Source organism: Anoplopoma fimbria, chromosome 8, assembly GCF_027596085.1.
Source record: "Anoplopoma fimbria isolate UVic2021 breed Golden Eagle Sablefish chromosome 8, Afim_UVic_2022, whole genome shotgun sequence".
In the NCBI taxonomy this organism is placed as follows: domain Eukaryota; kingdom Metazoa; phylum Chordata; class Actinopteri; order Perciformes; family Anoplopomatidae; genus Anoplopoma; species Anoplopoma fimbria.
In genome coordinates this window covers 19,615,115-19,638,903 of record NC_072456.1, presented here as the reverse complement: position 1 = coordinate 19,638,903, position 23,789 = coordinate 19,615,115, and the positions used below count along the sequence as shown (strand labels likewise).

General features: G+C 43.7%; 1 protein-coding gene across 1 annotated transcript in view; it reads left to right on the top strand.

Moving 5' to 3' along the window:
- The first annotated feature begins 2,019 nt into the window (after positions 1–2,019).
- The window catches only part of elavl4 (ELAV like neuron-specific RNA binding protein 4), a 71,361-nt gene continuing 49,591 nt past the window's right edge, over positions 2,020–23,789 (top strand). The window contains 2 exon segments of the mRNA XM_054602535.1: positions 2,020–2,067; positions 2,881–3,021. Coding sequence (XP_054458510.1) covers positions 2,020–2,067; positions 2,881–3,021 — 189 coding nt within the window.

Genomic DNA, 23,789 nt, shown 5'->3' with positions numbered 1-23,789 from the left:
GTTAGAACTAACAGTTTGCTAACACTTCCTCTGCTTTGTTTGTACCTTGCCGTAACGCCCTCTCTCACCCATTAATCGCCACCCTCTCTTCTCTCTTTATCTGTCGCTTCCTCCGTCCCTTTATCCCTCCCTTCCTCTCCGCTTTGCTGGACAGTGTCCACCGAAACAGATGGTTCATAGTCAATAGGCTGCTATTAAATGGCCGTTCTCCCTGCTCTGATCCAAGACAGCAAAAAGCACATTCAAAGCACTGGGAATAGAAAAATGTAAAAAAATCCTTTGCCAGGCTGAAGAAGCTGCCAGGAAGGCACCGCTAAGATTAGCATTAGTGAAGATAACGGCGGTTAAAATCAGCCCGTCAGCATCATTTTCATAAAACATTTTGTTTTGCTTTATGGGCTTCAATTCAATGAGCATCTTTAACTTACATATACACTAAATGCAGATACAGTACACTGTGAGTCATAATCCCAAATCTCTCTGGTGTCTGAAACCAAAGAATGTGGTAAATCATATCCTTGGAACAAGTCTCCCTCGTCTTTTTTCCCTCCCCTCTTGTTTACTTGTTCTGTAGTTGGGATCTCCTGCCATGCCTGTGACTAGCTGCTTCGTCATCTCTGTGCCACACCCTGCTGAGGAAAAAGGACAACCACCTGACCTTGATGCTCACATCAGCCCAACCCTCACTTTTTTTCCTCTGCTGCCTATTACTGCGAGGTACCATTCATTTCCACTCCCTTGAGGTCTTTTGATAGTGTGCAGGTTTTTATTACATTCCATTACTTTGCATGTACCGGTCACACAAAACTACTCCAAGTTAAGTGCTGAATTATTTCCTTCCCAAAAGTCTTTGATAGTTCTTTTCCAACACTTGAATCCACAACCTGTTTTTCTCATAATTAGTCATAATTAGATAACAGGACTGAACAATATTAGTCACGAAACCCCCTCACAAATCCGCTTATCCCTGCGGCTGCAGGTTTGATGCTGTCAGGGAGTGAGCCCTTACTATATGTGCAAAAGCTCCATCACCGTTCATACCTGTGTTTTATAGACACACACACACACACACACACACACAGAAAGAAAGAAAGAAGAGAGGAGGAAAAAAAATCAGAAAGATAGGAGTGGCACGGAGAGGAAGGGATGTGGCAGTGATGGTGTCGCTGTTGCTAGAACAGTCTTCCCACCTTGTGGCGGCACAGTGAACTGTAGCTGCATCACTGCGTGAGCAAGAGGAGGAGGAGAGAGATGGAGAGATGGAGTGAGAGAGGGAGGGAGGGGGAGCAACGGATCGAGCAAGAGGGAGTGATACAGAAAGAGAGAGAGAGAGAGAGAGAGAGAGAGAGAGAGAGAGAGAGAGCAAAAGGGAGGGGAGTTTAAACTAAGTGCTATGTTTTGGGACAGGCTAATCTGCTAGCGAGCAGTGTGAGGATCGGAGCGTATTGTGTGAGCCAGTGTGCGGGGGACAGATAAGGGAGCCAGCCAGCCCGCCAGCCCGACCCACCGACCGCCTGACTGCCTGTTTTAATGTGCTGACTCTGGGGAGATTTTTTTTTTTTTTTAAAAAGAGAGAGAGAGAAAGAAAAGAGGAAAAAAAAAAAAAGAAACAGCATATTGACTGCTTAGACGTGTGTGTGGAGACCGTTGGACACAAACGCCACCACGACAGCCACAGCCTGCAGAGAGGCGCATCAGCAGCCAGGGGAGGAAGAGAGAGAAGAGCACTGAGCCAACAAATATACACACCACAACTCCAACAATCAGACAATTCAAAAAAACAAAAAAAAAGAGGATTTTTTTTTTCTTTTCATCCCCCCTCTTTTTTCCCCCAATTGATTTCATTTTTTTTCTTTCCTTTCTTTCTTTCTTTTTTTTTTGGTTGTGTTCCCCGGACTGACTCCCTTTGCCGTACAGAAGAAAAACGGGGAGCAAAGAACTGAAGAGAATCTGCAAATAAACGGACTGAACGAGAAAAATAACTAAAACAAAAAAAACAAACCTGCAACAAACCTGAACATGTTCGAAATAAGCCGAACACTCAACGCCGCTTTGTTGAGCAATGAGGTAAAGAGATTTGGATTTGCTTCTTTCTCCACACTTCACCTGTGCGTGTCTGCTGCCAACCATTCTGTCATGTGTGTTATCGTGCGTCTCTCTCTCTGTGTGTGTGTGTGTGTGTGTGTGTGTGTGTGTGTGTGTGTGTGTGTGTGTGTGTGTGTGTGTGTGCATGTCTCTATGCTGGTAGTCAGGAGACAGAGGGGATGATTGATAACAGCTAACTGTTTATTATATTTTCCCCATCTTCGACAGAGAAGAAAAAAAAAAAAAGGGGGGGGGGGTGCTCTGTTCTCACACTCATCCTGGCTTGTAATAATCAGAAATCTAGTGGCTCGACTTTACATCCCTCATATTGTAACAAAAACAAGGTAGCCATCAAACCCATCCGACGTAGGCTTGCCTGTGAGATTGCCCACCTGGGGCTCAGATTGTATGTGTGCCTTCATGTGCACGTATACAGTACGTCTGTAGGTGTGTGTGTGTGTGTGTGTGTGTGTGTGTGTGTGTGTGTGTGTGTGCGTGTGATCACACATGCATTCGTGCAAGAGCAAAGTGTTCTGTAATCCCCCTCTACCTCCTCTTTCTTCATGTCCCCCCTCCCACGCCCCCCCCCCTCCCTCCCTCCCTCCTCTGTCCTTTACCATTCTCACCGTCCTTCCTATACCTGCTGTTATCTGTTCTCCTTCCCTTCTCTCTCACACCCCTTCCTTCTCTCTCTCTCTCTTTCTCTCTCTCTCTCTCTCTCTCTCTCTCTCTCTCTCTCTCTCTCTTCCCCTCTCCTCCTGTGTCCGTGTATGAGTGTGTGTGTTCTGTGAGCAGCATCTCAAGATGATGGCGAGGTACGGGCAGCTCTCGGGACTAGCAGCCAGTGGCGTGGGCTCCGTCCCCGAGACGCACTCGCCGCTATTTCCCAGGGATCTCCTGTCATCGCCAGCCCAGATGGGCTACAGGTCACCCCTGGTAAGAGGATAGACAGACCAATATATGTCCATCTTTTTTAATGAACACAGGCGAGCATACTAGCAAGAGAAGAAACAGGGAGTGAAAAATAGAGCGGTAGTGTGTGAATCGGAGTGTTTTTGTGTGTGTGTGTGAAGAAAAAAAGGCAAAGGGGCAGAAAGAGAGCAAATCAATTGTGGGATTTGGCCTGTATCCCCAATGGATATTATTAGTAAATATTTACATTGTTATGTTTGTTCAATTACGGACGCCTACTCTGTCTTTAGCCTCTGCCAGTCAGACTGTTATCAGGGGAATTTGAGGTGTGAGTGTGTGTTTGTGTTTGTGTTTGTGTGGATAATATAGTTTACGTTTGTTGTATTGTGTAAATTCTCTTGGCGTTCTTGCAGTATTTGCATTTCATATTTTTTTTGTATTTCACGGTGAATTGTCTTCCACAGTAAATTTACAAATGGGCTCCAGCAGTAAACCTTCAAGTCTACCATTTTGAACTTTATATGACATCTGAGAAAAGGAAAGATATTTTTTTCCCCCCAACACCCTTAGGAGATGTACAGCGGCGTGAGACGACATTGGATCACAACTATCAATCCGATTCAATTCCAGTTAACATCTGACGAGTCACATTAGCAAAAGGAAGCAGGAACGCTGTAGATGGACGGGGTGTGTTGCACGGGAGACAACATCACTCTGCCATTTACATAGAAAAGATTACTGCAAGAGTAAGGGAATGAGAGAGAAAAAAGGAGGCACGAGAAAAACCCTGAGCGTTTAGGCAAAAGCGTTGTGAGAAAATCCCTGACTCGCCGCATTAAAGCGACATGAAGCTGTGGGTGTCTAATCCGCTGTGGGCTCTTCATTGGTTCGGCTCCCCTTCAAACTGGCTCAGATCCACACCCTAGAGCCTCCCGGAAGCCTTCATAACCCACTGTCATGCTGCTGACTGTACCCAGGGGTTTCCGTCAACTGTATGCAAATGCACGGCGAGGATAAGCGGTGAAATACGTTCCGTTAGGAGTTGGGCTTTTTTTTTTTTTTTTTTTTCCGCTTTGAGTTCTTACACCAGTTCAAAGACGTCTGTCCAGCGTTTTGTTGTGGTTATGCAGCATACAAAGTGACTGCCCGTTCAGACTCACAACAGTGTTATCTGCTGTTTGCATAAAGCTGCTGGACCATGAGTTATTTGTTGAAACCAGTGGAACTAATTAGCTGAATTTATTATTATAAATATGATTGACGTTTTAACATATTTTGATGCATCTTATCACCATTGTGTTGGGTGGAAAAACGGAATTTGAGGTGAATGCTTAACCAGTCGATACCACGGTGAAACATGATGACCAGTTGTTAATAACGTTGGATTTACAGCATAAATGAACTGAGCCAAAATAGTTCAGAAATGACTATGTGGTCGTCATCATACGTAGTTACAATTCTGGAAAAATGGTTTTCTTCTGGATTTTGCGCATTTATCATCGAAGCGTTGCAGGTGATGAGGCATGTTCCGTGTGTGTGTGTGTGTGTGTGTGTGTGGGCGAGGTAGTGTGTGTGCAAGCGCATATGCGTGTGTATGTGTTTGAAAATGTGTGTGTCTGTGTGCACGCGCGCATGATTACCCTGGTTAAAAAAGACCATCGTTATAGTGATTAATGATGCCTTCATTAAGCACAGCAAGATCATTTGCATACATTAGATTAATGTGCTGGAAGATTCTGGTGGCTTTTGGTGTGTGAAGCCTCAAAAGCAACACCGCATTTCTTACCTCGGTCAAACGGAAGTACAATTCTATCCCGGCAGTACAACATTGCTTCGTATATAAAAATGGTGTTTTGCAATATTATTTTTTCAAAGTTAAGACACTACGGTGTATTTCCATTCAATGCACCACTGCTTTAAACGAGTGCCTTGATAAATGAATAAATAGCTAAATGGTTTCGTCCTCCAACATTCTGTACGCCTGCAGCGAAGTTAAAACACTCAAACACTGTGTTCAGTCTGTTAGGAGCGTTTTGCGTGCGAGCATGTTCTCGGTTGTGCATCTTTCAGGCTGTAGGAGAGTTCGCTTAAAAGAGCATTCAAGGAATTAAATCATGAACTCCACCAGAACCCAGGAGAGACTTGACATGCAATTAATGAAATTTAGACAGATAAGTCTTTTCATCAGAATGAGCATCCGCAGTATCATTAACCACATCAGGATGACCATGGCCGTCCTGATGTGGTTACACAAAGCGGGTAGAACTAAAAGAACATATAAGCAAAAGCTGAATTGCAAATTAGTCCATATTTCAGTCACTGAGATCTAATTTTGAAAAGCCCACATCTAAAAACCTGCAGTGCGCCGTGCTTCAGAGCTGAATGCTGTTAATTTGTAGAAAGCTCCACTGATTACCAACTGCAGGCAGCTGCCGTTCTCCATGTGACACCAGATTTTGTTTGACAACTCCAATCTTTTCTTTTTCAAGGTCTAAAAAAAAGAAAAAAAAGAAAACGAGGGTAGCATTTCAAACCTGCCTGAAGAGGTTCATCATCACCACAACAACAAACAGGCAAAGGAGGAGGAAGGAGAGTGGGGGGGTGCACGGCACAGAAGCTGGCAAACGTGTGCAGCTCCGGTATATTAGCAGCCAGGAGATAGTTAGAGGTCATCTCTATTTCATAACAATGATTAGCTCCTTCCATCTGCCGCTCGCCGCACTTCCCCTTCCCTTGATTGCTGTGTTCTCTATATGCAGGAAATTAGTTCATTTATGCTCCACAACCCTGTCGTCAGTGAGGCACAAACAGGTGCAGCAGACTGAGCGACGCCACAGAGGGAGGGGAAAAAAAAAAAGATGCTCATATTGTGAGGAACAGAGAGATGGAGATATGTGAAAAATACGGCAATAACATGACAACAGTGCCACAAGTACGAGGGTTGTTCATTAATGCAGGACTGATAAAAACAAATGTGGTTGTTGGATTATGTTTTAACGTTAATCATTAGGTGACCTGCTGAAAACTTGGAAATATTAGGGATTAAAAACAATAAATGGCCAAATATATAATTTATATAATTTTATCCTTTTCCTTTTTAACTGCATTCACAGCAGCAGCACGGAATATGGAGGTTTGATGTACTGCTGTGGTCATTTAACCTTTGTATCTTAGGGTGATAGAAATGAAAACATGCTATTCAGTCAAATCTTCCCTGTAGCAAATATCAGATTATGGCCGCACCGTGTCATAGAATGGACATGCAACATCATATGAACAAGGACTGTCGAGCTTTGTGTGTGTGTGTGTGTGTGTGTGTGTGTGTGTGTGTGTGTGTGTGTGTGTGTGTGTGTGTGTGTGTGTGTGTGTGTGTGTGTGTGTGTGTGTGTGTGTGTGTGTGTGTGTGTGCATCATGTCATGTTTGCACTCGGTATGAGCACATGTGGTGCGTCAGTTACGTGGAACACAGAGAGGCTGAGAGACACTGCGGGCGGGCCTACAGGGTTCTGATTTGTGATTTGTGGAAGAGCTGTGTGTGTGTGTGTGTGTGTGTGTGTGTGTGTGTGTGTGTGTGTGTGTGTGTGTGTGTGTGTGTGTGTGTGTGTGTGTGTGTGTGTGTGTGTGTGTGTGTGTGTGTGGTGGTGTATGCTGGCCACCAGTACTGCAGGGAGGGCCTAGAGATCAGCAGCTGAGCCTGTGTCCCGCTGGGAGCCATCACTGCAGAATGGAGCAGGTGTCTGCAGGCTCATGCACACACACACACACACACACACACACACACACACACACACACACACACACACACACACACACACACACACACACTATAAAGCTAAGTGAACTCTTTCTCTTTCTCCTCACTGTCAACATCTCTGACTTTTTTTTGCAAACCCTACCCTTAAAATCCACACAATTCAGCCCGTCCACAGGATGCCTTTTAGTTTGTATTTCTTCACTCTTTATCATGTTTTTGATCATTTGCTATTTTTTTGCGTCGACTCTGAACATAAAAACATAAAAAAAAGGGCTTGCGATGTGGATATGATCCATAAACAATAGTCTAACAACAGAGTCGTGCTGCAGCAACAGAAGCGCCCACGCCCGACCAAAGGTCACCTTTCTGTGTTTTCTGTGTTCAGGCACTTTGACCTGGAAGTAATAACCTGTAATTCCACAGACATAATGGCCGTGGCAGGGCCCAGGATTTCTGAGTAGAGTCTGTGTCTTGGTGATTTTTATAGAGCACAATGGCAAAAATCAAAGCAAAAGATTTTAACCTGCTTTTATTCCCTCACTGATTGTCTTTAATATATGGATTAACATCATGTCATCTAAGATGTTCAAGTTTTCTGATCATGAAAACATAGCAATAAAACCGGCTGATGTTTTCAATTATTTTCTGTTCAGTTGGAAAACATTTTTTTTTATTTAAGTGACTCCAAATATATATGTAATAAATCACAATCATATTTATCTGTTAAAAAAAAGGGGCCTTGAGGTAAAAGAAAAACCCAGAAAAATAGAAAGCGCAATCGTGAGAACCTCAACCACAATGCAATGCACACACAGATAATTATCAGAGTTTATATAGCTGTGGATTATATATCCATAGTATTGTGGATTTACCTCGTCAGTGGCTACATTTGTACAGTTCAATAGGTTGAATAAACAAAATAATCTCACTTCTTGCTGTTCATTTTTCCCCTTTAATTTAAAAAAAAAAAAAAAAAAAAAAAAAACAATCCCAGGGCTGCACTTTTGCCTGGCAGAGGGAAAGCATTTAATTTCAGAGACAAATTTGTTTCCTCTTGTGGACAATGTTTTCACAACCAGTTGCAGTTATTTCATTCGGCTTAAAAAAGATAAATAGGGAGAGAATAATGAAACAGACAAGGCTGGAGAGAAAGCAGTAATGTGTTTGCAAATCTGGTGAGTTCCTTGCATTTTTGTTATTTGCAAACACATTACCAATTATTATGGAAAAACAGAAAAATGCCTCAGCTACTGTTTGACAGTGAATAGATATTGGGAGGTCTTCGGCTAAATCTAATGTCATTTTAGGTCGACACAACGCAGCCTGAGGTGCATATTGGATCATGCAGATTTACTGAGTTAATTATTAAACAGACAGTGATCTCAGAATGTAATACAGATATGTCAGCCTTATAAACATTGACAAAAGAGGTATTAGCCGGTGCAAGACCTTTACTGACCTGTCTGCGTCTGTGGTGATCTCACTCAGATGGCTTCAGCTCAGTCATCTCCTCCACAATAGACACATAATCAGAATGCAAACAAAATCTCCCGACGAAGAGAACATTAAATCGTCTTTTTTCAAAAACTGACATTTATAGATGATCCCTTTTAGAGAGACCCCTATTTGAGATCTTATGTGGAACAGACACCTATTTTGTAGGTGAGGACTCATCCTAAGAGCAGTGATGTGAGGAAAATGCATTATTGTTGTCAGCTCAGCGCCTGTTGATGCCGAGCTGACAAACGCTGCCGATACTTGAGTGATTGTCTGCTTCTAGGATCCTGGCATGTTGATGAACAACGCTAGTTTTTTTTTTTTGTCCTCTCAGAATTGATAGTTTCAAAGCCAATGCGTTTTATATCGATTTGCTAATTGCCGGGGATGAGGCAAAGTATCTGCTGTCACCATGAATAAATGATGTGTGGCTTACTTACTCGCTTTAGTGCCGAGGAGGAGTTGCAGTAGCTCGCCACTGGCTCCATTGGGAGGAGTCTAGTAGTCGGGGGGGGGGGGCCTGTATATACTGAATGTACAGAAAATATAGTTGCTTTAAGAATTGATTATTCAAGTGATTAGCTGTTCATGAAGAGCACGCTAAATCAAGATAAGATATTGGAAATTCATTAAAATACTGTCATTAATTTTGTCCAAGGGGAAGCTATAAGTGGTTCCTCTTAAAAAAACGCAGCATCAGTATTATTTGCTGAGCTTTTACTCCCTTTAATAATACATTTAATCCAACAGCAGCAGTCAGGTTTAAACTGTTCACCATAGTCTGCCTTGAGCCATGCTTTAGTGACTGTTCAGTGAGAGAATTTACAGACTAACATATATATTCTGTAAATAGATACTCATTTACCTCTGTGTTTATATTATTCATTTTTTCAATTAACATGAGAAATAACATTTACTCAGAATATGATTTATACCTTCTGTACACAATGTCTTTGTTTGTATAATAGAAAATTATTTCTAGAGTTGTTGCTAATGAGTTTCTTTCTCTTCAAACAGCTAAAAATGTCAACAACACAAAATAACAGACATGTCTCTAAGCATGTAGGCATTTAAACCGAAGCCTGGTGGAGTTGTTCTTCTTTTGCGTTGCCCGCTTGCCTTTCTTCAAGCATGAGAAAGGGCGGTTAAGCATGAAGTGACATTTTGGTGAGCTGGATTTCTGCAGCATGGGCATGTTTTGGTCCACAGTACCGAAGGCCATCCCTGTGAGGGTCTCTGCATACGTCTCCTCTCTAAAAGGTTATGCCTTATCAAAAGCCGTACAGTAGAGCAGCCATTTATTGGAGATCAGATAGTGTGAGATTTTTGATGTGGTTTTAAACAGCATTACAGATGGCAGGTGGTGTTTCAGGGATTCTCATTTCTCCACCTGAGGTCTGAGTCGGAGATTCCGGGAGAAAAGGAGAAAAGCGGGACTCGATTCTGCAGCGAGATACGTGACTGCAGGAATGACTAAAATAAATAATAGAGATATAAAAAGGTCTGAAAGTGAGCAGCCGTCTAAGGAATCTCAAGTGGGGAGCTTTGTGCTACTGTAGTGTGTGTGTGTGTGTGTGTGTGTGTGTGTGTGTGTGTGTGTGTGTGTGTGTGTGTGTGTGTGTGTGTGTGTGTGTGTGTGTGTGTGTGTGTGTGTGTGTGTGTGTGTGTGTGTAAGTGGGAGGGAGTGGTGATTAAAGCCTCCACCAGATGGACCACAGCAGTCGCCCTGTGAGCATGGATGTACCCCGACCGGGATCAAACGCAAAGCGGGCTGCCGTCCCCACAGCCCTGAAGCCCACCACTATACCCCCGATCCACTGACCCACCACACTGCAGCACGGCCACGGCTTCATTTCTCACACACACACACACACACACACACACACACACACACACACACACACACACACACACACACACACACACACACACACACACACACACACAGAGTCATCATAGGAGCAAAACAAAAACAAAACAGGTTTCGCTATCTCAGTCATTCTATCCATTTGTAAGACTCAAGATATAACATTTACATGGCTTTACATTGACAACACATCAGGGACAATACACACTAAGTCTAAACTTCATGATCAGCGTGTTAGCTGCCGGCCAGCTGAAGTTGAATGTCACCCCAAGCCGCGGACCACTCTGTTGTCCAAATGGACACTAATCCACCAGAGTCCTGTTGAGAATACACTCGCAGTGCCAGAACACATGCCAGACTCAACAGCCAATGCATAGCTAAGCCTCTCTGGGCACCTCCACAAACCTTCCCTCACTTGTGTTAGGCTGCAGCCTCAAAGACCCACCATGATCTCTACCATTTAAAAAAAAAAAAAAAAAAAAAAAAGATATATTTTTTATTTTAATGTGTGGATTTAATGTGGTGGGGGGGAAAAAAGGCATTTATCTAAGCATTATTCTGAATTAAATCTACAAAAGAGCAGACTTTACACAGCGATTGAACAAGCGTTCGCTCCCTATTCCACAGATAGAGACAGAGCATTCAGCTTTCAAAACAGCCCCCTGTCACATCTCTGCAGTCGGCAAAAGCTCCAGCCATACCAAACAGCTTTGAGTTAAAGTGGAAGAAAGTGGCTGTGACAAATGCAGCACAGCCTTGTTCCGGGATCAGCATGAAGAATTCATTCCTGATCTGAGGAGTTTTTCTACCAGAGAGAGTGACACAGGCAGGGGTTAAGCTGACGGTGTATCATGCCCACTGACACAGAGGGAAGAGGATGTAGGAGGAAAGCGTCAACTAGATTAGTTACATTTTACCAAAATACATGTATTTAAAATAAGGGAACCACTTCCCCATAAGTGCCTCTGTGAATTCGCACATTCTTAGACTGGCAGGGTCGAGTTGGATTTAGTTTTTTAACCAGAAAGATTAGCAAAAAAAGCAAAATGTCAACTTTTTACTCAATCAACACCAGGAACATTGAATTCAAAGCATGATCTCAACATGTTTTCACCCATTGCATTTTGTTTATTAGCAGGATGTCTCAATGAGCAAATTATCAGAATTTAGGATTGTGGGCTTTTGATAATTAGCATATTTTACTATAGCTTTAAAAAAAACATGCAGACAGATTTCACTACAAAATCCAAAGGACTTACTCACAGTTAGGTCAGGATATGATTTGAAGTAAAAAATGTTAGAGAAATGTTTGATGTCTTTGTTAATAACAGCAAGTCGGATGATGTTATCAGTGTAGGCGATGGTGTGTGCTCTCTAAATGCCTTCGAGGGCTCTATGTTGGCAAGTATTTGACTTGGTGGATCGGGATTCTCTTTCAGTGCACGCAGCCTCTTCTTCTCATCTGCACCCATTTAGCATTTCAGAGACTGGCTGTGAACTTGACTGTCCCAGGATAATTTAACATAATTTGCTCTCCGTGGTTCACATAAGGCAACGTTGTGGTGATTCTGCTCCTCCTCACGCTAAAAGGAACATCACTTTCCTCTTTGGAGGACCTTTTGTGGCAGAAATACTCCCAACTGCTCCCCTCTATTACTAAATTGTCAGAGCGACATGACACAGAGCGCCCTGCTTTTGAGGAGAAAGAAAAGAGTTGATTTGATTGAACGTGTAACAGTGATGCAGGTGCACCGTGCGCCTCTGACCATGAAATTACCCCAAAAATCAGTATCCACACCGTGCGCTCCATCGATTCATGGAAACGAAGCCCCCTCGGTCTTAACACTGAAAGCAAACAACAAAAGTCAGCTGAATCCAAAGCGCCCACTGTTGTCCGGATACAGCCGCATCGTGTTAATAGCTGTCTGGTGTCTGGGATTCAGTGATGCCGGGTTTGTCGCTGGGCAGGGAAACGGGCGAGTTGAAGGCTGCGATTCTCATTTGTTGATTGTTACCGGCAAAGGGTGGACACCTGCCAGGAAAGAGGCGATCATCAGTCTGAGTAGCACAGCAAGATGCTAGTGCCAGAACTTCAATAGAGCAACTAAATCTATCCTTCAAGGGCGAATCAAAAAGAGCCTAAGTAAGCTGCAGCATACTGAGGAGTGTGTTCTTGGCTATTAGATGTATTAGGCTGTTTTACTGCATAGACTGCTGTGATATTTTAAATTGAAATCAAACATTGCATTCCTCTCCGTCGCTCTATTAAAACATGTTTTCATCGTCAGTTACGGTGTTTTCTCTGTCGGTGTAACAGGGTTAATTCAGGTTCAGAGTGTGTTTTCCGTCGTGTGTCCTCTGTTGCCTTAATTTCCTCTGAACCGAAGATCGGGTTTGCTGCAAAACACAAGTTTTCCTTCTCTTGTTGATTAACCAGGTATTCTCTCTTCCAGCACTTTGAGCTAACACCTCTGCTGGCATCTTCACTTCTCCCACTTTAAATAGAACTCTTATTATGCGGAGTGAAACACGAGGCAGGTGTTGAAACGCTGCTTCTGACAGTTAACAAGACTCAAACCGAAAGCACCCACAATTATCACAGTCTGCACACTGCATATTCAAACCTGCTATACTGTCTATTGTTTGGCTGCTCCTTCACACTTCTTATCAGAATACTACGTGTCGTCTGCTGCCAGAGAATAGTGTGTATGTACAGCGCAGTGCTACCAGTATCAATCCTGAAGATTCAACAACAAAAAAAAAAACTTTTTCAGAGCGCTAGCGTCGTGAGTTCTTTCAAGAGAACCAGAATAAGTGAGGGAGAGTTAGAGGGAAAACGCCAGCCCGCATTAATCCATTAAGGTCTCTGACTAGGAGGGGTTTAGGGTGGAGAAGCATGGCAGGAGGAGTTCATGACAATTAGCCAGCTCTCTGCTCTTTCCGAATTAGCAGGCAGGAAGCACCGGCTGAAGCACACACTTGTGGGGTCCATCCCCTTGAAGCGCGGTGGTTTGTGGCACGTATACATGTGGGTGAGCGAGTTTGTGTGTGTATGGATTCAGTTGTGCAGGACTGTGTGTGTGTGTGTGTGTGTGTGCGTGTGTTTATGGATGTGAGCCAGAGCCAATCAGTGAGATGGGGTTTCTCATTGCTGACAAGTACGCCTGGCCCTCCTGGGTTAAAGCCACAAAAGCTTTTTAACTTTCAAAACTTTACAAGTGGAAAGAAATATAATTTGCTTCCTCAAAACCTGCTTAGCATCAGTCATCATCTAAAAGGCCAAATAATGCATCCAATCAACGCTTTGCACTTTTTTTGTGCAAAGTCATTAAGAAAGCATAGTCTTTTTTTTTTTTCATTAGTCATTACCCTTAATTACTTCTTTGACATTTTTACATTTATTCAGTGCTGTACTGCATTTTATTCACAGACGGACATAAACTCTAAGTACGGAACGGCCGAATCCACAAGATAATAAGCTACACAGCAATATCTCTAACATCCCGACTGTAAAGCATCTCAGCATGGATGCCCTCGATAGACGATCTAAACCACTGCGTCCATCTGTCCAAACACAATATTATAATGCACGGTGTGTAGCCTTAACTAGGACATGGCAGCAACACGGCTCCATCTTTGGTATTAGTCTGTGTAATAGAACTACACATAGACACGCACACACTCCACAACACAACGCAATCCAAAGAGCAGAATGTGTTTATAGCTAATTTACTGAGTAGGGGCAGTCACTTTCATTGCTTTATAAAATCATGGTGCCGTAGAGCAATTTAGTGAAACGACAAGCCGAGCAAGTCAACTGTGAGAGACTGTTTTCACTTTCAAAAACGCATTCTCATTTCGAGAAAAGGTTATTTGGATCATATTACGGAGGGAGAAAACAACTTCAAAATACTGTGCTTTATGAAATAAGGAAAATGATCGCCCTCTATTTTCACCCCACGTCTTACTGCCTCTAAACATCAACAGTTAAAAGTTGCCTGCATACAAAGACAGAGATGTGATTTGTGATTCGGTCATTGCCAAGGATCTGACTTTCACTTCTTTACAGCAGGGAATAAAAAAAATTAAATAATAAAAAATATGGTTTGGACGAGAACATTAGAGGCAGTGAGTTGAAGAAAGATTTTTTTTTTTTTGATCCAATCCCAAGCCTTCATTAAATCCGAAAGGTCAGATAAAAGACGGACAGGAAACTGTGGGTTTGTTGCCTGCACTATTCAGCTGTAAATGGCACTTCTTTCTGCTCTTTGGCGGAAAAGACACGGAGGCACATAACAAAGGAAAGCGTACAAAGGTGCACTTCTATTTTGATCCATTTTTTCTTTGTGTTTCATTCTACATTACTCTTCCTCTGTTGTCTCATATACAGTATGATCGGTACAAATCTCCAGACTGCGAGAGCCAGCATATTCTATTCTATCTGAAACAATAGCCAGTTTGTTCGGCCTATCTTCCCCTCTGCGTGTGTGTGTGTGTGTGTGTGTGTGTGTGTGTGTGTGTGTGTGTGTGTGTGTGTGTGTGTGTGTGTGTGTGTGTGTGTGTGTGTGTGTGTGTGTACCTCAGTACTGCTCAGGCTTAATTGAAGGCATAGTGAGGATTGTCATTAGTATGTCAGGCACATGGTTCAGCTAGGCTAGCTAGCTCGCCGTAGCTAACCAGACAGGTGGAGAGGTCAAGGGTGAAGAGGAGAGACTGGGGGAGCTTTAGTTCACCTCACCCTTTTTGTGTGCCAGAATTGTATCATTCCTAACAGTCAGTCTTCTTCCTGTGTTTCCTCTCCTAATATTATTCTTTCAGTGTGCTCAGTTGGGAGCTAATTTGTGTACCTACTCGAGGGTGTGGTTGATATTCACAATTCATATTTCTAAGAATACACTTACTGTAAATGTACTTAGTTTTTCATACACTCTCTACAATGTGGCTTTACAGTGGATTGTGTGTGCACAGCGGGGTCTTTAGTGCAGGGGTTCTCAAAGTGGGGTCCAGGGACCCCCAGGGGTCTGCAGCACTCAAATAATTAGCTATAAATAATACAAATCGGGCTGCATCATTAAAAAGTGAAAAGCTACAGATGGGGGCCATAAAACAAGCTAATTGTTTTATTTACTCCCACCCACGTACGCTTTGGGCCAATAGAAACTTAGATTTGATTGTGACATGCAATAATTTAATTATATTTTAGCTTTAGACTGGTAAATGTAAAAATCTGGATTTATCAGGACTATGCCAGTCTTGCTACTCTTCATTTTCTGAAAGCTTTTAGGATCAATTACTTTAAAAGTAGGCTATAATTGCTTTTAAATTTAAGTCCAAATGCAATTTCAAGATATATATACTAGCATTCAATAACATTGCAAATGTCCGTGCTTTGGGACTAATAAATGATATCTTATCTTAACATAGTTCAAATTTAAATGGGTTTCTGTCAATCACTGAAAATCATTTCTTAAGTATTTAGGTTGACATTTTTTTAGAATGTAGATAGTTCCAATGACATCCAACAGTACAAGTGGTAGTAAGCATATGCTTAATCGGTGTAACGATATTGTGCAAAACCTTTAAGTGACAGGTAAGAATCACTCAGTTGCCAATGGACCATCTAAATAAATCGTGATCCTGAGTGGGGACAGGTCGTGAGGTGGTTGGGGCAGAGAAATCTCTTTGGGCTTAATGGCTGTCCACTTACATTAACTCCTGTCAGGCTTCTTACCACACCGCTGAATGCTAATTGAAACAAACCAGCATTGGAATAAGCACTGGCTCACTGACAGCCACTTATTGCTATGTTGAACAAAAAGGAAACAGTATGACCGTGTGTTGGGCAAGTGACGATGTTTTGAACTTTTGTCTGGCAACTTGAAGAAATCACCAGTGAAAGAGCAATTTCTTATGAAGTCTCAGTTGAGTGTGGCCACATGTTTGTATACAGCTTAAGGAGCCTGACTGGGATTTGTGACACAGTGTGAACATGCGTGTGTGCGTGCACATGAATATGCTGATTTGTGCTTATCAAGTATGGTGTGGGCCAACATGTAACGGAATTAAAGGAAGCAAGAGCTCCCTCTTCTTGTCTGTCTGTGATAGGGGCCAGCAGGACAAAATCAACCTGTAGCAGGTTTGCTGCTCGGCATAGAAGCTTTTTTATAAATGCATATATTATATAAAAACTGTAGTAATGATTAGAATTGTCAATGTATTTGGGATGGTATCTTATTAATAAATTGTGTATTATTACTCTTTAAAACAATACACCCATTGTTTTGGGTGCTGCTGCATATGACGTATGCTACGGATAGCAGAATTCTGAGTGCTTTAAGTAGAATTGTTTTTGGGGCGTTTTCTTTTTTGAAGTGATTTCAGTAATGCTGGCTGGGAAGCACAGAACCCATGTCTAACAACAGGGATCACAAACAAACCCTGCAGCAACAATGCAGACACAATGCAGCCTGTCTCCTGTGTCCAGCTTAATAATGACATAAAGATGACAGAGATGGAGGCTACTGCAAACAGCGTGCACAGTGGTGAATAAGTCAGGTGAGGGATAGTTAGGTGCAGTCACGAACATCAAGTCAGCTTAACTGCTTCAGCGTGACGCTTGGGAGGACCGCCCCCTTCGGCACCTCCCCATCCAATGGGAGAGCGACTGGACATTCCATAGATGGACTTTTTGAGGGAAAGGTAGAGGGGCTGCTGTTCTCTCCATCTTTCTCCTTGAGTGGACTCTCTCATCCCCGGCGCCTCTCTCTCTCTCCTGCACGGGACAGGGCTGCAGCTCCTCCACGCCCACGGGTCCGCTCTGTTTAGCTTGTTTTTTTTTTTTTTTTTTTTTGGGGGGGGGGTGGTGGCTCCAGCTAGACTCACTACACCGGCACGTCGGTTCATTCATCCTCCACCGGCCACGCTGACGCTCCTCCATCCGACTCCTCTCTCTCTCTCTCTCTCTCTCTCTCTCTCTCTCTCTCCGACTTCACCGGCTCTCTCGCACTTTGTCCGCAGAGACCTACCGTTACCGTCCGTAGCACCACCGTCCTGACACCAGAATGGTCATGGTGAGTAGAGAGTGGAGAGCAGCCCACGTCTTCTCCATCCTACCTGTTTGTTCCATTATGTTCTGCATTGATGTGACCATACAGGAGCCGCAGACAGGCAGGCAGGCAGCAGCGTGCAGGTGTGCTTTACACCATACACCGCCTGTCGATATACAGATCATTTAACAACAGTAAACCAGATTGCATTTATAGTGTAAACCTGTACGGACAGGTGTGTGCCGACTGTACAAGCGTGTGTGTGTGTGTGTGTGTGTGTGTGTGTGTGTGTGTGTGCGTGGATCAATTCTCATATCTTATTTAAACACCCCCCCCCCAAAAAAAATTGGAAGTTATCAATAGGAGAATATTTTTAGTTTTTCCTCAAATTCTGTGCTTTTTTTTTGTTGTTGTTGTTGTATTTGTAGTTTTTAGAAGAAAAAAACAACAACCGAATAATCAGATCAACAATTCCTTAAAGATCTGTATTATTAATATTGTGTAAGACAAATATTGTAATCAGCCCTGTGAGTATGTGTGTGTGTGTGTGTGTGTGTGTGTGTGTGTGTGTGTGTGTGTGTGTGTGTGTGTGTGTGTGTGTGTGTGTGTGTGTGTGGGGAAGAGGGAAGGAGGAGGAGAACGAGAGTGCGATGAGGCTGTATACACAGTCATGTAAATGTACAGGGGGATTTTAAACATGCACCCAGTAATAGCTCATTTATATACACAGTGCTGCGCAGGCATCCTATTAGGCCTACCGGAGCGCCTGAGGCTGCAGTCGCTCTCCCAGAGCTCCGCTGCTCTGCTCTGCCCGGCTCGGCTCGGCTCGGCTCGGCTCACTCAAGCACAGACCTCAGCAGCGATTGATTGCTTTGCTGGGGATCCAGAAAAAGCCTTTTCTCTGCCAAAAAAAAAAAAAAAAAAAAAAAACAACCCAGGCTGAGGCTGGCGTGTGCCGGCGAGGGCTCGGAGCCAGCCGGAGAGCGAAGGTGTTAACACCGGGGAGGGGAGGGGGGGGGAGGGGGGTGGTGGTGAGACCGAGGGGCGCTGACGGGCAAGACAAGAAGCCAATCACAGGCTGTGGAGGAGAGGTGTGGGGGGGGGGGGGGGGGGGGAGAGTGGGGTTGGGGTGGGGTGGGGAGGGGGAGTGGGCGGGCTCTGACCTTCCAGCGGAGCAGGCGACTGGGCGGGTGGCTGTGGGAAGGAGGGAGGGGAGGGGGGGAGGGGAGGGGAGGGGGGAGCCTTGCTGCAGCCCGGCGCGCTCTCTCTCTCATCCAGGCGCACCATTCTCCTCCGAGCATCAGTGGAAGAAGGCAATGCTCGCTCCCTGCGCCTCTGGCACGCTGCTCCCTGCTCGCCGCTAGGACTAGTAGACAGATATCAGAGGAGACCAAGACAGGAAGAGAGTAACAGAGAGAGAGAGAGAGAGAGAGTGTAGGGGATTTTTTTTTTCCTTTGCTGAGGCGTTGCTGTAGCTGTTGTGTGAGGAAAGAGAGAGAGAGAGAGAGAGAGAGAGAGAGAGAGAGAGAGAAAGAGAGAGAGACAACAGCCGGCGTCTCCCAAATGGAGTGGAATGGGTTTAAGATGGTAAGGATAGAAGGCTACAGGCAGCCTGCCACTACGCTCCGCTGTACATTGTTAACCATTGGGGGGTTTTTTGGGGGGGGGGGGGGGGGGGTTTGGGCAGCCTGCATTGGCTAGAGCAGGTCGTAGTAATACTATCACCCACAGTCACTATGTGTCATACTCGTTCAGCACAGGCGATGCAGTGATACTATAAAAACTATCTGTTGTGCAGAATGTTAAGTTCCTTCATACATGGAGGAGGGATCAGCGGGGGGGGGGGAGGGGGGGGTTGGGGGGGGGGGGGGGGTTCACACTGACGAGGTTTTGTGGGCAGCATTGGGAAACGGAGGGAGACAGACAGATGGAGGGACGGAGCACGATATCATGCTATTAGGAGAGGTGTGAGAGGAGGGAGTAGTGGAGGTAAGCATGGATGGGGAGGGGAGCGGAGGGAGGGAGGGAGGGAGGGAAGGGTTAACTCGGGGAACAGCACCCATTTTATGTTGAAGCAAGGGCTGTAGGTGTCCCCCCTTTTCCCCTGCCTTTGCACCACTCTGAAATATTTACCTGCGTATAGTACTGCAGCCGAGATGGAACGCACATTATTGATGCCGAATGTACTGTGAGATGGTAGGGGGGAAAACTGGACTTTTGTGAGGGGGGTTTATATTCATGTATGCAAAGTAGTCCTTGTTAATGATATGAGTAGACATGTTATCCGTCATGCTGCTTGTGTGCACGGTGTGAGTTTGCGGTGTCCGTAAGTTGTGCCAGAGCTGGAGAAAGATGGAGTAGGCGTGCTGGAGTTACACGCGTGTGCCTGGATTGCAAACGATTGTAATGCTGTGCGTGCTCTAAGTTTTTAAACCCATCGCCTCTACGAGCGTGTGCCAGTATGACTGTGTATTCTCAATCCTGGGTTTGGCTGTGTGAGCGTGTCGACGAGAGAGAAATCATAATAACCGAGAAGTAATCTGCTTTGCTCAGCTTCACCAGACTTTAACTTTGCATTAATTTATCCATTCATCCATCACATCCAAGAGAGGTTGACTCACAAAACTAGCGGCCATTTTTTCTTTCCCCTCTTGTCGATTTTTTCCTGTCATATAAGACAGAGTTTTATTTAATTGCCGATACTGCACCACCGCTATAGAGCCAATACAATAATTTAGCATACTCGATGCATCCGTCTTTTTAAAAAAATCTTCCCATCCCCATAGCGGACTGACTCACTTGTGTGTTTGCATGAAGAACAGTGGACATTATTCATTTGTCGGCAAGTAAATGTTTGATTGTTTGCGCGTTGGCTCCTTTCCATTAGATGCAATCAAAATGCTAATTGAAACGAAAGCGACTCCCCTGTTTGATGACTCGGCTAGTGACGCTAGCCGCTACGTCGTCGTCTCCCTGGACACTCGCGGCTAGCAGCCTTGTGTATGTGCATAGATGGAGGGGCTTAGCAGTCACACATGACTGACAATGTGAGAAGATGGGCTGTGATTGCAGAGAAAGAGTGTTTACTGTTCATACCGTGTATACAGATTGGGCTAGTATTATTATGTAGAGAGAGAGGAATGGAGGGAATAGACACAAAGGGAGAATGAAAAAGGAACAGCGATATAAGGCGTGAACATAGTCGAGGGTCCATCAGTATTGGAGGCATTAGATTCTGGATGAGATTGCACCATAAAACCTCCTGATGGGAACCAGTGGGGGATAGGCCATCATTTTCACACACACACACACACACACACACACACACACACACACACACACACACACACACACACACACACACACACACACACACACACACACACTGGTTCTAAGACCCTCAGGCAGAACACCATGAGCTCCAAGGTTACACATCAATGCTAATGAGGGGTGTGTGAGGAATTTATTAGCTACAGTGCACCGGCCGAGTGTGTGCTTAGTGATTTACATGTAATTGGAGATCAGAGAAACATAAGATAAGGATAGGTGCTTGGATATGCAGTTGTGGGGTTGATTATAGTTTTTAGGGACAATGAAGATGATTCCAGTTAGAAATGATGGATGATGAGCTAACAAATAGAAATTGAAAGTAACAGGACCATGAAGAAATGCTACTTCATCAGTGTAATAACGTGATAGCCCGTGATGTGTTTTGTATGTCTGTGTTATCGGTTCTGGGAGTTTGTGTGTGAGTGTGGATGTTAGTGAGGAGAGTGTGTGTGTGTGTGTGTGTGTGTGTGTGTGTGTGTGTGTGTGTGTGTGTGTGTGTGTGTGTGTGTGTGTGTGTGTGTGTGTGTGTGTGTGTGCGTGTTCATCAGAGGGGCGTAGACTGACGTGTGTCCAGATGCACAGTGACATGATTAACTAGAGCCTGATTGAACACCAAGCAAATAGAGTGCGAGAGAGAGAGAGAGGGAGAAGTTGTTCAGACACGGGAACAATTGGACCGTAATCTTCAATCCTGTGTTTTCTACGCTCAAACATTACCGCTTTAGAATGTTACTGTAGGTGGGCGTGTCATCATGTATGTAGATGAACAGACTGTGTGAATGATTGTAGTGGAAATAGCAATTCTTAGTGTTAGCATGACAGAGGAATTTGAGCTAAACCTAAGTGCACAGATATTTGATGTTTCTGAAATTGTTGCTCTTTTCTTCTTGTTTCTCACTGAAGTTAATCTTACAACATTTAGCTTCTGTTAAATAAATTGCTCAAAACCTTTTGACACCTCTTGATGAACTACCAGCTAACAAACGGAGGCAGACCACCCGGACTAGTGCTCTGTTGAGGTCTTCATCACAGAATTACAAAATCTAAGCTTTTTGTTTTTAATCTTCCCTCATGCTGTTCTCTCGGGCCCAGTGTGCTTACTTGCCTGTAGAGAGAGTTTTCAAAATGGTTTAATGGCTAATTTGATAGTTTGTGATGTGTGTTTTACTGAGCAGCAGAAATAAATCATCCATTTTGATGGAGGGGAAAAATGCATGTTGTGGGTTAACTTGCTGTTTGTGGCTGGCTGTGCATTGTTTCACGGCCTGTAGTGTAAGTGACTTTCATAAAATAGACTCTGTAGAGAGAAAAGAGGTAAACAGTAGCTAAAGTGAGGGACTTTCGCATACTAATGCTTCGTGTTTTGTGTGTATAGTTGTGGTTGTGCTGCCATTAATGTTTGATTTGTTTTTTTAACATTCAGATGTTGCACTGCAGTTTAAAACATCCACATAAATGAACTACAGAATGGTAAAATGGACACATTGTGTGCTTGTGTATATGTATGTAGCTGTTAATTAATATGCATGTGTGTGTGGCTGTGTGTCTATGTGAGTGTGTCAGGTGTGTATCATACTGTACCTGTCCCCTCTAGCTTCAGGTAAATGGCCCTGTAAAAAAGGGATTGGTCGAAACTGAGACAATCTCTTTCTTGCAAACCAATCAGAGCAGACTGGGCGTTTTCTGAAGGGGGGATAAGAGACAGGCACAAAAACGGAGCGTTTTGGACAGAGGGGGAATCCAGGTATACTAAGAAAGACAGTATGAGAAAGATAATGTGGTTTTTGAACATTAAAGCATATAAACATGTGCTGGTAGAATCACAAAATACAGCTACGAACCTGAAAATTAGAAATAAATGTCCCCTTTAACTTTGACCCCAGGTTGTGATGAGTTTTAGAGTGGGGTATTCCAGACAGGGTTTATTGTGATAAGTTAGCAAGAGATAAACGTTGAAAACATTTAGTTAGAGGACTTTTGTTTGTTAGGATCTCTCCAAGTGGAACTGCTGCAAGACTGTACAGAGGCTATGCTTTGTTTTTTCTTGGAAACTCATACTTGAGACAGTAAATTACTCAACTTGTTAAGTAAACACAAAAAATGTAATACAATACATACAAAACTAGTTTGTAAATGAATGCTATAATTAAACACCTGCAAAATTAAATAAGTAATACTCATTCAAAAAAAATGTATATACCGCATGACACTGCAATGATTAACTCGATTTTTAATTAGTTATATGTGGTCGACTGGTGATTAAAAACATAGCTGCTATTAGAAAGTAAAGATTTGATTTGTGTTTAAAAAGACTCTACTAAGAAACGTAGCTGACATTGCTTTGGCTTATTTTGTGCGAGTGCGTTATGCAGTCTCAGTATTTTTGCGGTACAGAGTCTGTATGAATATCGCAAAAATATCTTATTGTCTTTAAATGTCTTTTCCACTTTCCTTTAAACAAAAGCTAGATGGAAGCAGCTAATGAGCCAAAAGCCTGTTTGAATAAGAAGCTGCTGTAACAATCTCTGTCCCAATTAGCACGCTTTGGTTTTTTAAATATTCCTTTTTGTGTGAAGCCTAAACACACATGAAGACTCACAAAACGGTCCCGTTGAAAATTTAATAGGCTTCCACAGCGATTTCCTTCATTTATTTAAAATGTGTCTTTTTTTTCCCCCCTCTCTCTTTTTGAAAAAAAAGCTAGAAATCTGAGAGGCATGGCAAGGCATTCTGCTGTGAGGGGAGCAGCATTCACAAATACTAGACCTAATTCCTTTGGCAGCAGCTCAAACTGCTACAGACAGACACATAATCAGCTGGGGAGTGTTAGCGCCTCAGCCCACTAGCAAACACAGGACCGAGCCCGTGTTGTGCATCGCTGCTTTTCAGAATAAATATCCCGATGGAAAATACAGTGGGAGGAAAAAGGGTATTCATGTGTATATAGCTCTTTGTTCAGTCAAAGACACAGAAGGAGAGAGGAACACTGGCTTTCTTAGCTACTTTACCGCTCATTCTTTCTCGATCCTCTCTCTCTCTCTCTCTCTCCCTCCCTTCCTTCCTCCCTCTCTTTCTCTCATCCTCCACTGTACCGTGTGTGTTTTGGTATTCATACAGATGTTTGGATTTGAGTGGCAGTTTCTCCCGCGATGGTGCACAGGCGGCTGACTCGTCTCATCTGCATTTTGCATCCCAGGAAAAAAAAAAAAAAAGAGAACAGAAAGCAGCGGAAAGCATCAGCAGGCAGACAGGCGCTGTGTGTGTGTGTGTGTGTGTGTGTGAGTGTGTGTGTGTGTGT